General features: G+C 45.1%; 1 protein-coding gene across 3 annotated transcripts in view; it reads right to left on the reverse strand.

Annotated features, from left to right (window-relative positions):
• Nucleotides 1-1,142: 1,142 nt before the first annotated feature.
• The window catches only part of LOC147443198 (cell division cycle protein 48-related / CDC48-like protein), a 60,234-nt gene continuing 44,653 nt past the window's right edge, over nucleotides 1,143-16,723 (reverse strand). For 2 of the 3 annotated variants that reach the window (XM_086529099.1, XM_086529100.1), the window contains 5 exons: nucleotides 12,081-12,323; nucleotides 11,791-11,977; nucleotides 11,591-11,656; nucleotides 11,237-11,501; nucleotides 2,624-3,438 (listed from right to left, as the gene is read on the reverse strand). In XM_086529099.1, the coding sequence (XP_086385225.1) occupies nucleotides 2,927-3,438; nucleotides 11,237-11,501; nucleotides 11,591-11,656; nucleotides 11,791-11,977; nucleotides 12,081-12,323 (1,273 nt within the window). In that variant the 3' untranslated portion in view covers nucleotides 2,624-2,926. Of the gene's footprint in view, nucleotides 2,584-2,623; nucleotides 3,439-11,236; nucleotides 11,502-11,590; nucleotides 11,657-11,790; nucleotides 11,978-12,080; nucleotides 12,324-16,723 lie in introns of those variants that run through there. The other variant, XM_086529101.1, reaches the window with a different exon arrangement.

Below are 16,723 nucleotides of genomic sequence, written 5' to 3' on the forward strand. Positions count from 1 at the left end.
TATGTGAGTGCAGTTCTATGTGAGGATGGAAAGCAGGAAGTGGATAAAGCACAAAGAGTGAGTTATCCTCTCTCGTTCTTTATCCTATATTCAAGTAAAGAATAAGTATTTAGTAATGATGGATTAGTAATGGACATCCACTTGTACAACTACCTCCCCATTCAATTACCTGTGTATCCTTGTTGATTGCCCATGTTTATCTTTCTTGGCAGTAGTCTCCCTTGACTTGAGAAGGTGATGCTCCAGCCTTATCAAGGAAGGCTCTTAAATCCCCAACTTGCAGGCATGCAAACAACCATCCCCTCCCGCATAATCACTTTTCCTCTTGCCTTTTTTTATTTTTTGTTATTAATGCATGCCATTTGAAATGCAAGAATGTGGTGCCCCTGTCCAGTGTATTCCATGTAAACCCTAGCACGCGCCCATCAATTCGCCACGTGGATGATGGATCACATCTCATTTCCAGCCCCACTTCAGCCTTTCAAAAGTTGTCATCACATATAGTCTTGAGGCATTCCAAGGATGCATGCACAAGGTTCATGATGGATCATACAAGAGATTGGATAATATGACACCCAACAAAAGAAAAAACGCAAACCAGTAAAGAGTGCCTCTATAAATAATAAAGGTGCTTGTTTATTGATTTTAAAATTGCAAGCGGTCCTATATTCTAAAGCGTGCTCGTAAATTCAGGTTTTTGAGGCTACCTTAACATTGACTGCCCTGTGTGTGTGTGTGTGTGTGTGTGTGTGTGTGAGAGAGAGAGAGAGAGAGAGAGATTGTTGGCCACTCGAATGGCGGTGTTAAAGTACCTTAGAGCCGAGTCCCCCATGAGATCAAGGGTATTAGTGGTATGTAGTTTATGGAGTGGTTCCGCATCAATTGTAAATATGAGGGAGAAACCTAAGCATTTTGAGCGTTTACTAATTCAGGACACTGCATTAAAAAAGTGAGTCCCAAGAAATCACGCGTTTGATCTTCTTTTCCATTGGTTAGTTTCAGCCTTAAAACTCTTAATACAAGTGAAAATGTTTGTATTTGCAACACTACGATTTTTGAGGTGTGTTGCGTGGATACGACTAAAAATCTTTATAAAAGTTGTGTGACAATGTTTGAGTGATTATATTAATAACATTAATGCTGCCATTGCATAGCGAGACCCGGTATGCTATAGTAGCCTCTAACGCTACTCCGTCCAAAATTTCAAAGGTGCAACCATGAGAAATAGCACATAGAGACGGAGAGCAGTGTTATAGAGGGTGTTATTTAGCAGCATTATTGTATGGGAGACGGAGAGTAGTGTTAAAGAGGGCATTGTGGCAGCATTCTAATCATACAACGGCTTAAACCTAAGTGCACTTCAAAAACTTCAGAGCAGCATTTTGGAATGTTTCAAGGTTATGAATGCTTGCCAGCAATTATTGCTTCACAATGCTCCAATGATGCATACACAGATCACCGCATTAGGAGGCATGCCCTCGCCATGCCATGACATTATATACCACGGGATCTTAATGACCCTTGGGCGGTGGGATCAACGGTGAGCAACCAATTGCACGCATTTGGAAGCGTCAGTGCATTGACCTGCCCCCCTCACAAATGTGGTTTTGAACCCCTATCTTCCCGCTGGAGCCTGGTGCCGGCATGGATTTCCTTGTCCCCCTTGCCACTTCATTTCGCTATAAAGTAACCCGATCCAGGCAAAAGTAAACTCAAACAAACACAACGGCTGCCGCCCGTCACGGGAATTGTGCCTCAGTTCACCAAGGTCGATCGCACCGCTCGGGGTTCATTCAAGACCCCGTCCGTAGTATTTAGTGTTGAGGTTCGTGATAGAAGTATTATGTGTCCCAACTTATTGCTGCATATCAGACGGCGCACTGCCCATATGTAGCTTTGATGGTCATATAAAGTGTATTTCATAGCCTGTGGCCGTAAAACTGATGGAAGAAAGCCTGCTATTTCTACTCCAAGAGAGAACAGCATAAGCAGCAGGACACTGCCTAAGGAGAGTACCATACTTGAAGACACATGTCCACAAAAGTTTTAGCCAATCCCAAAACAACTCATCTTGAGTGTAGTCCATAATTTGCTGTCCTGATCAGATATTGCAACAGACAGCTTCACAAGATTGGAGCTTTGCCAGAGGCGCATTATGCATGAGGAATTGAACCACGATTGGCAAGCCCGTCCACCAGGGCATTCCCGAGTCCCATGCAACCTCTGCAAAACCTGCTCATGGTGTTTGTGTTAAGGGCTCATACATGTCAACTAGAGTACTACATAGCACAACATGATGCTCATATAACCCCTGCCTCAATATCAGACCAAGGAGGAGAACTCGTGAAAAGGGAGCTTTGCTAGGACACTTCAGCACCACAACTGGCATACATGTACAGAGACTATGACCCAGCACAATGTGCAACACCTGCCTTGAAAATGTGCTCATTATGGCCAAAATTTAGGCTCAAGTTGAAGACACCAACTGTGCTGCAGAACAAGGCAGTGCGACTGCTGCTACAAAATCCTTGGTTGTTGGTTGTGAGTACAAGCCCCTCTTCATCACTTACAGTAGATCCGCCCCTGTATAATTAATTTTCTTGTTGAACCACTAACATCTGTATAAGGCCAAAATCAAATGTGATGTACCATTAACGTCTGCAAGAGGCCAAAATGACCTATGAGGCCAAGAAATATGACCCTCGTGTGTAATACACATCTAGAACAAAAAAAGTACAAGGATGAGGAAGATGCAGTACATACATCATGTCACAAAAGGGAGAGAGGGGAAGGGGCAATTTGGGATCGAACTATAGATGGAGGGTACAATGTGTGTGTGTGTGTGTGTGTGTGTGTGTGTGAGAGAGAGAGAGAGAGAGAGTCACAGCAGAAAGCAAGAATTGCTCATTGGTACACCCTCAACTGTTTAGGCATCATGTGATGTAGCTATCTTTCCATTCCGTCCTTTACAATCTCTGGATTTCATATCAGATATAAACCTTTTAAAAAGCTTTATCACCCATGTCCTGCTTTTGGTCATGCATTCAAGTCGAACATCCTGGCATATTTTTGCATGTATCAGTTCAAGGTCTGACACTCCAAGCCCATTTGTACGTGTCACAAACCGCTTCTTCAATTTTTCAATATAACTTGCAGACACAGCTGCCTTAGGGTGATCAGGGTCCAACACCGGACTTTGTTCATGGCCGAAATCCATCGGATCTTTTCCACCCAAATCAGGAGAGCTTGGTGTAGCAGGTGGTTGCTGCTCCTTTTCATTATCTGCATTTGCTGGATTCGACCACTCTTTGGGTCCATCCACTTCCATGTGGACTGCAGGAGAGTCAGGGTCTTCTGTGGTTTTCTCTGCGAGATCTATGTTAAGGTCAATAGAATTTATGCTCCGTGTTTGGGCAAAAACACCAGCTTCAGTATCACCTGTAATAAAAAAGACAATTGTGATCACAATCTTAGACAATCAAAAAACCCACTTTCAGCCAGCTGGAATATTTCCACAAGTATTTAAGTGTGATTTTAAGTTTGTGTGTTGAGAATTTTACCCTCTCTCAGCTTCTACGCTTCATTCACCTTCACACACCTTCCTCATCCAAATTACAAAACGTCCAAATCCAATGACAAAACGTTTTCAAGTTCAAATTTCTTGGCTTCTTCAAACATGTCGCAATTACAATCCCTTTTGCAAATTCGTCAATGGGCAACACTGCTAGCTGAATGCTCAGTCTGAACATGACCATATGATCTACTGTTGTCACTGGTGTACCTAGTGGCAAATCTTGTCATGGTTTAGCGTGGTGTACCTGTGTCTGAATTCGCCATGTCCCTGTGCATATCAACCCACACGCTAAGCTTAATCTCCAAGATGGATCCCAATATCTTGGCCAGTGTGTGAAAAGCCATAACAGTCTCTAGTTGCTCAGGAAAAATGGATTTCCACACTTCAAAAAAGTGGGATTATGGTGCGGTCACAAAATTTACAAAAAAAATCCCTCACATAACGCTTTGTTAAACATATTCACCACTGATTTGAGAGCAAAGGTGAAGATAATGGAATATATGGTGCAAAAGAAATTGGATCATTTGCCTGGTACTTCTGGATCGTGGAAATCGAAAATGAGAAAGTGGATAAGGGTAAAGATCAGCCGCTCGGCCATACTCAATGGCATTGCCAAATGGCCATCATCAAAAAGGTCTACATGTTACCCACTGCCAGTTGTTAGGTTTATGGGCTTTATCCTATGCTTGTGTGTAGCACCTCTGTCTATTTTCTCAAGAGACAGAAGACCTACGTTTTCAACCCATTAAACCAGCATTTTCAGATCAGCCATTAACCCCATGAGAACCCGTAGCACCTGTTGCAGATCCTCGCCGTCACGACCCCAGCACCCAGATCAGCCTAGCGTTTTCAGTTCTCAATACAAACTAGCCAGCATTTTGCAGATTCAGCCCAGATCAGCCAGCGTTTTCTGTTTTCAGCATTAAGCAGTCAGCATTTTTGCGGTCCTCAGCCTTGCAGGCCTCGGCGGTAGCAAATCAGCCCTTGGCATCAATAGCACATCCACAGCAACAGATCTTACCATTTTCAGATTTCAGCCATTGTCATCCTCGTCGTCGACATCATCGTTGTCGTCGGCATCGTCCTCGTCGTCGTCGACATCATCGTCATCAAGTCCCACAACATCTAGAAGCATTGTACCAGACTTTGTGCAATCTAAAGCAAATACCTCTCTAGCAATAGAGAGGGAGGCCCTTGGAGGGGGGTCTAGGATCCCATCTAGTGTCGTCTCTTTTCTCTCTCTCTCTCTCTCTCTCTCTCTCTCTCTCTCTCTCTCTCTCTCTAGCACTCTCGCACTCACTCACAGTTTGCATTCCACTCTCTTGTTTTGGTCATTGCACATTCTCTCATTAAGTCAAGGAAGGCTCTCCCTTCCCGTCAGTATTAACAAGAACCTTGAGCATCACTGATCACTCATCTTGAGCCATACACCATCATTCACTTCCACTGCACATTACAACCTACACTACAGCTTGCCACAGAACTCATTCCCCAGGAGTGGTGCAGTGACAAAGAGTGGTGTTGGGAGCTCATCTGCGGCCTAACAATCTGGTTCACTTGGCGGGCCCTCTGCTTTCGCATCTTCGAGGCTTGGCATGTTCCATCAGCAGAGACTATTCACGACTTCAGGCCAGAGTTGATACACACATCTCAGGGGTCAGTTTGAAAGACTTATGGGCAACTCCGGCCGCATGCGGGAGCGCCGAGACGCTTTCTTGCGACTTTGGCACCCAGGGCCTTTCTTCACCATGGTTCACGGTGAGTCTAGATGGCACTACTAGCCACCAGTGTGGCTTTTTCCTCCTCCCGTCTCGTGATCTAGCCCTCATTGTACATAATTTTTCTCATTGGGAGAGTCTCCCCATGTTTCTGTTGTAGCCCTCTCTCGTAGAGGTGGTTTGTACCCTATGGGCGCTAGAGAAGGCAAAAGAGGCAGAAAAAGTAGTATCTACAACACCTCTTCTCAGTAGTACCCAGCAGCCATCAACATTTTCAACCAGCCTTGGCGTTTTCCCTCAACCTCTCCCACCAGTATTTTTCATCCCTAAGCACCCTGAATTCAGCGATCAACCCTTGTGGATCAGTAGCGTTTTCAAATCAGCCAAGAGGAGGTACCCCAACATCTAGCACCCCTTGCGTTTTGGCTTGACTCCTGCCTAGCTCAGCGTAGGGATCATTAGGACCTCCATGTCCTTAGCACCCAAGTACCTTCAGTACTCAAAAGTACCCACAGTACCAAGCACCAGCAGTACCCAAGTACCCGCAATACCCAACACTTAGCCTCTCAAGTACCAAGCATCCATCGCAGTATCCCTCAGACTCCATAGTGACATAAAAACACATTTCGGCCCTCCGAAATCCCGAAAAGTGTCAGCGAAACGGACGAAACGAGTTGATTTTTTTTTTTGCCCCCTTTTGTCTAGTTGACCTCAAACTACCTGTTTGGGGATTTTTTAAGCCATGTAACAAAGGCCGTCTCAAAAAATCGATACCTTGTTTACTCGTGACTCAAGTCTTACATCTAGATTTTGGTATTTCAAATGTCTTGACAGATGAATTTGTATAATTATAGGTGCATACACATAAAACAAAACCTGTGTTTCGCTTTCTTTGTGCACCGAAACGAAATGTTTTAGAAACCTCGAAACCCCGAAACGCACAAAACCTCGAAACGTGTCATGTCATGTTGCCCTCAGCACCTACCGCAGTACCCCTCAACAGTACCTAGCATCAAGTACCCATTAGCATCTCACTATCTCAACATTTAGCATCATTGTATCAGCATTTTGTGCAAGTAATAAAACAAGTACTTTCTCTGGCAATAGAGCAAGGGGGCTCTTGAGGGTGGTTAGAACCCGACATTCGGTGTCGTCTCTTCTCTCTCTGTCTCTGCATCTCTCTCTTTCATTCAGTTCATTTTAGTTTCTCTTGTCACGTCAAGTAAAGTAACCTTGTGTTCGTGCGGAGTACTAGATCCGAGCTAAATCCTTAAACTTCTCCGCTCCACCTAACATTGGTATCAGAGCTTTGTGTGTGCTTCGGCTTCAAGAACTCAAGGGAAGAACCACCAAGAACCCAGAGAACCTCTCTCAGTTTTTTCTTCCTCAAAGAATCTTCATGCCCTGATCCAGAACTTAATAGCCACTCCCACCCTTGGTCCATCGTGCATCGGGCGTGCTCCCGTCTTCATCGCTATGTCTTTGAACGAAGATCGACATCAGATCTACGAAAATCCAGATCTTGAGTACCAAGATTCTCCTATGTGGATATGGAAGGAGTTGGAGAAAGGAACCCTTACCTTCTTTTGCATTCGCATTTGCATGTAGCGTGCATCCACTTCCGTCGACATGGAACCATTGGAAATATCTCCGAGCACCCTTACCTTTCATCTTCACTTGTAATGTTTTCACGACAGGACTATTCGAGTGGTAGTACTTGCTCGCAAGGCAGAGTCAACACCAAGGCTGGTATTCTGCGACAATAGTAAGGCTACCTAGTAACTCATATGGTCGGTGTTTACATTGCAACAATACCTACATCCGCAATATCCACAAGTTTGGAGGAGTTTTCATCGGTTTATGCATTCACAAGCATCAGAAGCATTCAACATCAACAGTGCAGGTAGAAATGCGGCAGTTGTGACTCACCTTTAACAGGGGGGAATTTAACGTATGCACTGCACTTACGCCACGTCGACAAGCTACTACTACAGTCTAGCATCAGTCTGAGCTTAGGACCTAGCCTAGCACCCTTGTGAGCCTTTAGCGGGACCTGCATGTCCACGCCGGTCATAGTTGCATACCCTCACTTGCACAGTTAAGTCACTTAAGCATATAGGCATATAAACAGTCACTATAGGCATATAAACAATCACTTTAAGTCATTTATTAATAAGTGACTTCGACATGAAATTTATTAGAAGTACGTAGGGAAAATGGCTAAAAGACCTATAAAAGAAGCCCTATGGGTGCTAGAGAAGGCAGAAGAGGCAGAAGAAGAAGTATCTACAGCACCTCTTCTTAGCAGTACCCAGCAACCATCAAAGTTTTTAGCCAGCCTTGGCGTTTTCCCTCAGCCACTCCTACCAGCGTTTTTCATCCCTAAGCACCCTGAATTCAGCGATCAACCCTTGCGGATCATCAGCGTTTTCAGATCAGCCAGCAGAACCGGCATTTTTAGTTTTTCACCCATCGCAATCCTCGGCGATAGCAGATCAGCCCACACCTCGTCGTCACCGTCGTCGGCGCAGTACCAAGTATCTCCTGCGGTACCCATTAGTACCTCAGCCATAGTAACCCAAAACGGGAACGGGGACCCGGGCAAGGGGGGGGGGGGGGGGGGGGGGGGGGGGGGTGAGAAACGGGAACGGGGCTGGAACGGTCCACCTAAAGTAAGGATTGAATTACCTCCATTCAGCTTAGTCTCAAATAAACTCCTAACCAACCCCAAATCTGCCCCCTAACCTGCCCTCAAATTGCACCAAATATGCTCCCCGAACAGCCCTGAATCTGCCCCCAAAAGCCCACTTTTTTCCCCCCAAGTGCCTACCTTTGCCCGGGCCGCCCCGCGTTTCGCCGTTCCGCCTCATGTTCCGCCCATTCCGGAACACCGTTCCAGTTACACTCCGTTACGGAACAGCGTTCCGTTCCCATCTCCGTTTTGGGAACTGGACTCGTCCGAAACGCCATTTCGGAACGTTTGGGATGTGTTCCCCTTGTTCCCTGTTACAATGACCTCAGCAATACCGCAACACAAGTACCCCTCATTGTCATCGTCGTCGTCGACGCAGTACCTCAACATCTAGCACCCCTTGCGTTTTGGCTTGTCTCTTGCCTAGCTCAGTGTAGGGAATATCAATAAAAAATACCAAGCACCAAAGTACCCACAGTACCCAACACTTAGCCTCTCAAGTACCAAGCATCCATCGTAGTACCCTTCAGCACCTCAACAGTACCGAGTACCCAGCATCAAGTACCCATTTAGCATCATTGTATCAGTATTTTGTGCAAGTAATAAAGCGGGACTGAACTAAAGTGATACAAGACTAGAGGTGAGGTGGTACAGTGCTGCAATAATTAGATAAGAGGTGGGGTAATACATGTGCCAGTATATTGAGCATGGAGCTCTATCTCTAATAGATGTGAAACTATATGCTCAAGGGGTACAATGATGAGATGCAATCTAGGTCCATTCGGTAGAAAACTCAGGGTGTAGGATATCATGCATAGGAGGGTAGGGTGTGAAGAGCCCCTGTAGTATGGGGGCTGGGTCGGAGAAGACTCGTTGTATCTCTCTCTGTCTGGCCCGCTCATGCTGTGTCCGAATCTAGTAGATCTCCCTCTGGTGTGCTCGTCAAGCACGGTATCCCTCTGCTCTAGGTCGTCTCCTGGCTCGGATCACATCTGCCTGCTGGAGAGTGACCCCTCTCTGTGTAGTCGTAGCAAGTGGTGTTGGAGTCGCTCGATGAAAGAAATCTATACGCTGGGATTGTCTACTCCCACTGGATGACTGTAGTATCAGGTCTCTATGTCTCTAAATCTCAAGGAGAAAGCGCCCAAGCTGCCTCTAGTCTTTGTACTCCATAAGCTCTCTGAGTGTACGTTGCCCTAAAAACAGGGCAGGGTAGCGCCTGCGGATATCCTGGTAAGCTCGGCATCTACAAACATAATGCTCCTCGCTCTCTGCCTCTGTTGTACATACCCTACATATCCTCTCGTCTCTGGGAGTATGTGATGCTCGGCCTGTCTCAATCTCTAATCTGTGTGATGAAACTCTAAGCTGTTGAATGGCTACTCTGGCACTATGAGACATGTAAACATCCATGTATCTAGGCCTCTAAATGAAGCCATCCTCTAAAGTAGTCAAGAACTGATCCCTATAGTACAACATCTTCAGTGGAAGAGGTTGTCTCGGTGTGATCCAAGTCTCTCTGATATACAGCTGCCAGAGATCCTGCCTAAGGATCAGATTCCTCTCCGCATGAGAGAGGCGAATGTATGGTGAGTTGGGATCGTACTGAAATGGTGGTAGCTGCTCGATATCCAAGCCATGTGTGCTAAACCACTGTGTCATCTGTGCATACCATGATCCACTCTCTCCAATCGCAGCTAGTTGGCGGGATGCCTCAAGTGCTCTGTATGATAATCTTTCGGATGGAAGCTGTCGCACTCTCTGGATGAAGCATACTGTCTGGAAAAGGGCCTCTACCAGCATAGGCGATGCAGCTAGCTCTGCTCCGGTGATGGAGAGAGAGAGAGAGAGAGAGTCGACACAACACGGCGGAGTTGTGCGCCCACATGTACTCGCCCCAAAGACTGGCACCCTTACTGTCAGTGCAAAAACCGAAATTTACGTACAATCTGCCATGTCAGCATCCATGCGGCCTTGCCACATCACCAGTCAGCGCGTTTCACGGAAATCCCTCTCAAAGATCAAGCTTTTTACTGCTGGGATTTTAGGTCCCTCAGCCGGTGCTCCATAAGTTGGGTGGGACTAGGATTTTAAAAATCCCCATTCTTTTCAGTAGAGGCCCCTCGGCAATTCTTTCTGGGTTCAGATGTTCCTCTGTTCTTCGTGTCAGGTTCTCTTGTCCTCTCGGCCATTTCTTGGGCACACCATGTCATCACTTTGTGACACCCACATTATGAAGTTGGAAAATTGTGATGCATTTGTTGAGCATGCCATGGCATCATCAAAATGATGCTACCATCACTCCGAATACAACCAGCACCCAAAAGCAGCCCAGGTAGAAGGATCCCATGTCAGCTTTGCCACATCACCATGCGTACAGCCTACCACACCGGCAGGCATAGGGGCGCTCGTGATTCATGACGTGACATCCAAGCCGTACGGACGACAGCCCAAGTCTTTGGCTTTTACTCTAGTCGGCTCCATTTGACTTTGCTTGGATCAGGTACAGTCATGCCATATCTTCATTTTCTGGCATAACCCCCAGTAAAGAAGAGTAGTCGCCATTGATTACGCATGCGAAACAGATAAAGCACCAATAATCAGCAGCCACTGACTCAATGCAGACATGGCAATGTCCATCCACACAAGACTGTATATTCACAAGGGGCAGCCCACTGAGGAGATAGGGCTTTACTCCACCAGCTGGCTCTACTGGTTCACTTCTTTTTTCTAATTTAAGCATTCGTTACCTTAAACCTTTTGTATTTTCTATACTGGACATTTGGATCATATGACGAAGATGTATTTTCTGGTCTCATAGGGCCTTTAGGCCTTTTGCAGATGTTAATAAACATTATGCCTCAATAGACTTCAATGTGGAGAAGTGGTGGACCTCTTGTCAAGCATTACTTGGACAAGTGGGCTTTGTTTCAATTTTGCCATTCCTCAATTACGCATATTCACATTGGGCCTTTTTTTCAATCTCTCCAAAGCTCCGATTGAAATGACCCTCATTGGGTGTAGTTTTCATCATAAAGTTTGCTGAAGTTTTGTGACCGATGATTTATATGAAAGCCCTCCTAGAAACTGAGCCCTGTGCACGTTACATCTTTCCCAACGGGAGGGGTGCAATCGAACTCTTTGATGCAAAGTATGTTATTAGAACAAATATAATTGGGCAATTGCAGTCTTGGTACATTTAGCATCAGCACTCCCCCAAAAAACTTAAGAGTGTGCAAGCAGTTCAGATACCTCCAATGTCCCCTTCACTGTTACGCCGTGATCGCCGTACATGGACATCTGCACTCAAAGAGAGACCAGTTTCCGCCTGAACTCCACGCAATCTTGCACTCGCACGAGTAGTAGAATTTGATGGCTGCCCAACTGGTAGGATATAAGAACCTACCATCTCAGTCCCACTTAGTTTCCCTTCCAATTTTAAAGGACCACCCCGAGCTAAGATTGCCTCACACTGAGTTACTAAATCCTTATCAATCTGTGAAAGCATTGCATGTGCCTGGAACCACAATTCATACAACACAAAAGCATGAGCGAATTTTTCTCTCAGAAATGTAATTCAAGTTTCCACGAAGGAACTCAGCATACCGCGTCACGAAGTGCACAAGCCTTGCTAACAATGCGAGCTCCATTGTAATCATCTTTGTGATATGCCTGCCAAGTGCCAACTCACTTTTACCATTTAATGTACTGACCTGAACTAAAACTACAATGAAGTGAAAAATATGTGCAAAAGCACCCCATAATGTACTTTAAGTTCACAACTGTATTTGAGTTTAAAATCATACCTTGGCATTCAACGGGATCAGCTCCAAGTCCTGTAAGAAGGCTGATCTTGTCAAATACTGTCCACTATCTGTGCGATAAAGCAAAGTTGAAACATCCATAGGAGTTTGGATCAATGTATGATAATCAGGAGCGTCCTCCTCAGTGACAGGATAATGGAAAACATTAAAAGATTTCTCCCGCAGCAACCTAATAAAAGAAAGCCAAAAATTAAATAATCCTGCTCTAAACAAAATCTCTCTTGCAGAAGACGCTTCACAACTTCAAATCTTATTCATCTCATGATTTGGACCTGTTGCAGACTTCTCGAAGGCACATCCTCATCCGCCTCAAAATATGTTGTTCCTCTTCAAACTGAGCTTGCAGCTGAGCTTCACTTCTCTCTGTTTCCAAAATAGGTGCTTTTGGAAGTTCCGGCAGAAAAACTGGCTTTGTCATTTTGCTGTACTTCTGCTCAGAAAGATTTACTGCCGTATCCAGCAACTGAGAAAAGAACTTTGCTCTGTCCTCAGAGTTTGGATATTCAACTTCATAACTAGAAATGAACACAGTTTAAGTAAATAATGTGATTCTCTTCATAAAACCAAAAAGACTGAACCAAGTACATTAAAGCAGAGTACGTTTCACCTAAGAGCGATCACCCTGAGTTCTCAGGACCTAAGTGCGCCTACAGATTATGTTCAAAAGTCACCCATGCAAAATAATGCTGCATGACTTGCAGTGGATGAGTCTTCCATAGTCTTCTTGCTTTGATTTGATGTACATTGATAGAGAAATGACATCTGAAAAGCTAAAGCAGGTCATGCTTATGTTTTTACCAGCCTATACATATGTACACATACCTGGATGAATCCAGGGAAAGCCCTGATTCATCATTCAAGGGAAGTGCATCTTATGGTAGTAAGCCTATAAAAATAGCTCAGGCAAGCCACAAAAGATTGTTCGCTTGAACAGCAAAAAAAGGACGCCCAAAAAGCTACTAACACCCAAATTGCCACATCGGCATCTCCCCATACAGACCCCTAGAAATTCCACTACGATTCCCGTCTGACAATCAGCCACGATTTACAAGCAGCTCCTCATAGATTTTGGTCCTTTGAACGGGCGTCGCACCGGCCAGGCACTTCCTCTTCTCTTTCGGTCCAGTGTTTGCATGTCACATCACCAATGTCATGATTGTGACTATGTTAACAGCGATACATCTACTCCTAGTTGTAGATACACAAAGTGCCATACCAAGGAGAACCCCTGTGCTTGGATGGTCACACCCCTTCGCTCAAGAGACATGCCTCTTCGACAAAAGCCACACTCCTTCGACGGCTGGTCAAACCCCTTCGCTCTACGAGTGCGACTCTTCGCCCTATGGTTGCAGCTTTTGGCCGAAAGGATGTGTTTTTACGTCTAAAGTCATGTCTCTTCACCAGGAGACGTGTCTTGTCATTTGTGTCTCTTCATCTCCTATATAAGGAGCCTATTGTACTCAGTTTCAAGCAATCATTCAATCAATCAAACACAGAGTCTTTTGAGTTTTGTTTCTGAGTACAGTTCAAGTTTCTTAAGTCTTAATCATGAGTTTAAGTACTTAATTAAGGATTAGTACCTAGAATCCTCACACTGGTATCAGAGCAAAAAAAATTCCCGAGACCCTACGGTTGTGAGCCTCTCACCCTTGACGCTACACTCTACCCCTGTCCCGGCATTGTATGGAATCCGAAGAACGGTGGCCTACGCACACATCTCGACATGAGGTGACTTAATTTACTTATGTTCTCGTATAATACATACTACAACACACCAGAGACAGCAGCATGGTTGTGTGTACCCGTACCGATCGTGCTCGTGGACCGTGGTGATGCATGGGTTAATGCAAAAGAGTGTGCCCTTTCAAGCGCCAGTGTGTACCTCTTCAGTTGAGCACCCTTTGGCAAAATTACAGAAAAGCTGGCTGAATTGCACCCCTTCGCTGGAGACTCCTCGCGTTGCATCCTTTGCCAAGCATCACACCTCTCCCTTGCTCGCACCTTTTCCCAAGGTGATGTGCCCCTTCGCGGCACCCTTCCCCGCACAACCCGAAGGGCTGAATTATGAAAACGCTAGCCTGAACTTTGCAAACGCTGGGCTGACTTCTGCAGGCGCTGGCTGCAATTTCTGAATCGCTGGGCTGAAAAAACACCGGCTGCCTTTCGCCTTTTCGTTGGCTACCCCTTGTGACCTTTCGTTGGCATACCTCTTCGCTGCCCTTTATTATACATAAAACCTCAACAGCGTGCAACGTCTAAAACAAGTAGCGCAAGCCTTTTGCGTAAACTCCAGCAACGTAATACTTTTAAAAAACTCAGGCCAAAGGTTTTCAGTTAAATTGGCCAACCAGCCCCAATTTTTTTATGTGGACACACCTTTTAAGTGACTACCTCTAACCTTACCCAATGTGAACTCACTAAGAGTTATATTAAAAGAAAATGGGACAACAATGTGGCTTTTTCCTTGTGGGCAACCTTATTCCTTGTATGTTCTCTTCCCGCATAGCCCTCGCCACTAGCTCCTGGCACGTATGGGGCTCCCCTCTACCATGGACAAGGACTTCGACATTCCGGTACCCTATCTCTTGTACATAGATAAAGTTCCCGCAAGCAAACTGTGGCAAATTTGTTCCCTTCACGAGATTCTTGTCATTCCGGATTCACCCTACCCAAGCCAGAGGTTATCATTATTCTCGATCCCCGACTCCAAAGCCGAAACCGGTTCCACACGCAGTTTTCGCTCCCAACTTATTCAGAGAAACACTTACTTTCGCAAAACAGTTGGCATGGCCGAATCACAAGATGGCGACGACAATATTTTACCCGAGAACCCGATAGCAATTTTCAAAGGGAGATGGCAGCAATTTCATCAAGCCTCGCATCGATTCACACTCGCTTGGATCAGATGCAAATGCAAACCCCTTCTCGGAGTCAACCAACAACTTCTCGGACAATACATGCATCTTCTTCCGACGCTTCAGTGGTTGACCAGAAAGAACCACTCAAACATAAGCCTTCGGAAACGAAATTTGCTCACCCAAAGCATGGTTTCTCAGAGACAACTAGATACAAAGTACCTTCATGCGAGCAGCAAAAGTCTCAGCATGAATATTCTTGGAAAAGTTACAGTTTTGAGCAACCAACTTCTTATTCGAATCATCAACAACAAAAGCAACAATATGAAGCTTCCAAAGGATCATCAACGATATCAAGATGGGCTTACTTAGTGGCACAGATATCCGACCCTAGTCAAGTACTCGGTCGTGAACACCGCGATGCTGGACAAGTTCCCCCTCGGGAGCCATGCCCTACATTTAAGTCTTTCTTATCTGATGGTGGTAAAGTCGAAGATTTGTTGATCCTTTCTTGTGCAAGAGGATCCTTCAGAGGTCTAAGAGGCAACAGCTCTCGACCTCCCCCTTCTCAATTGGAAGCCTTAATACACGCTGAGAAAGTTGAAGATTCAGACGATTCCTGTTCTTATGTGACAACCAACAAGCACATAACCCCTTCTTTGGCCGTGATCCAGGCAGGAAAATTCGCCTCGTCACCGCCCTTGCAGAATACAGTCTTTGTCTCTAAACAGATACCAGATGCTATGGTGAATGATAATTCTTCAAACTTGAAGATTCCAATCCTTACCTGTGCAAAGGATAAAACAGATACAGAATCTTGCAGCACAACTTCAGTCGCTGCAATTGAATACTTGGACGAAACTTGTTCTCTTGATAAACCTTTACACATGGATATACCTCCAAACACTACTCTGTCTCAGTCTACAACATCCCTTCACGAGGATTTTACTGTTTCAGACAAACCAATGGAATACCTTACAGATTTCCAACCAATGATCATCACTCAACAGAAAACTCAAGTCAGTTTACTAATAATTTCACTCGAAGCAGATATAGATTCAATCTTTTATTGGACAAAGCTCGAACTTACAAAAGACTTTGACAAAGGCACTTATCAAGTTGAAGATATGATTAGTTTTTAGTTTGGCAAAATAGTCATGGTCAATAACAATGCCATGACATGGGACTTAACAAAAAGAGCTTTGGATGCAGAAGCACTACAAAAATATATTTCCTTCTCCCGGAGTTTTTTTCAACTACCCTGGGTTTCATTCAAAGAGGCAGGGAATGTCACGATTGTGACTATGTTAACAACAATATATCTACTCCTGGTTGTAGATATGCGAAGTGCCATACCAAGGAGAATCCCTGCGCTTGGATGGTCACACCCCTTCGCTCAAGAGACGTACCTCTTCGACAAAAGCCACACTCCTTCGACAACTGGTCACACCCCTTCGCTCTACGAGTGCGACTCTTCGTCCTATGGCTGCAACTCTTTGCCGAAAGGATGTGTTTTTACGTCTAAAGTCATGTCTCTTCACCAGGAGACGTGTCCTTTCATTTGTGTCTCTTTGTCTCCTATATAAGGAGCCCATTGTACTCGGTCTCAAGCAATCATTCAATCAATCAAACAGAGAGTCTTTTGAGTCTTGTTTCTGAGTACAGTTCAAGTTTCTTAAGTCTTAATCATGAGTTTAAGTACTTAATTAAGGATAAGTACCTAGAATCCTTACAACCAAATTGTGGCATACCCCCTCCTCCCTCTGTAGAGAAAAGGTAATTGCCCCCAATTGCACCCACAAAAAGAAATCCGATTCTTAAGCAAACACCGACTTCGTGCATACATGCCAATGGCCATCTTTACTAAACAAACAAAACCAAGGGCGGGAACAAGCCAACAATGAGCAAACTAGTAGCATAGGCCAGGCACAACCACAAAATAGCCCTAACTCCCTATGATTAGCCTAGCCCCTGGAAGATATTGTAGGATGGACAAAACAATGGTGGGAACAAGCCAACAATGAGCAAACTACTGACATATGCCAGTCACAACCACAAAG

This window comes from Adiantum capillus-veneris, chromosome 14 (assembly GCF_014529385.1).
Source record: "Adiantum capillus-veneris isolate H3 chromosome 14, ASM1452938v2, whole genome shotgun sequence".
NCBI lineage: Eukaryota > Viridiplantae > Streptophyta > Polypodiopsida > Polypodiales > Pteridaceae > Adiantum > Adiantum capillus-veneris.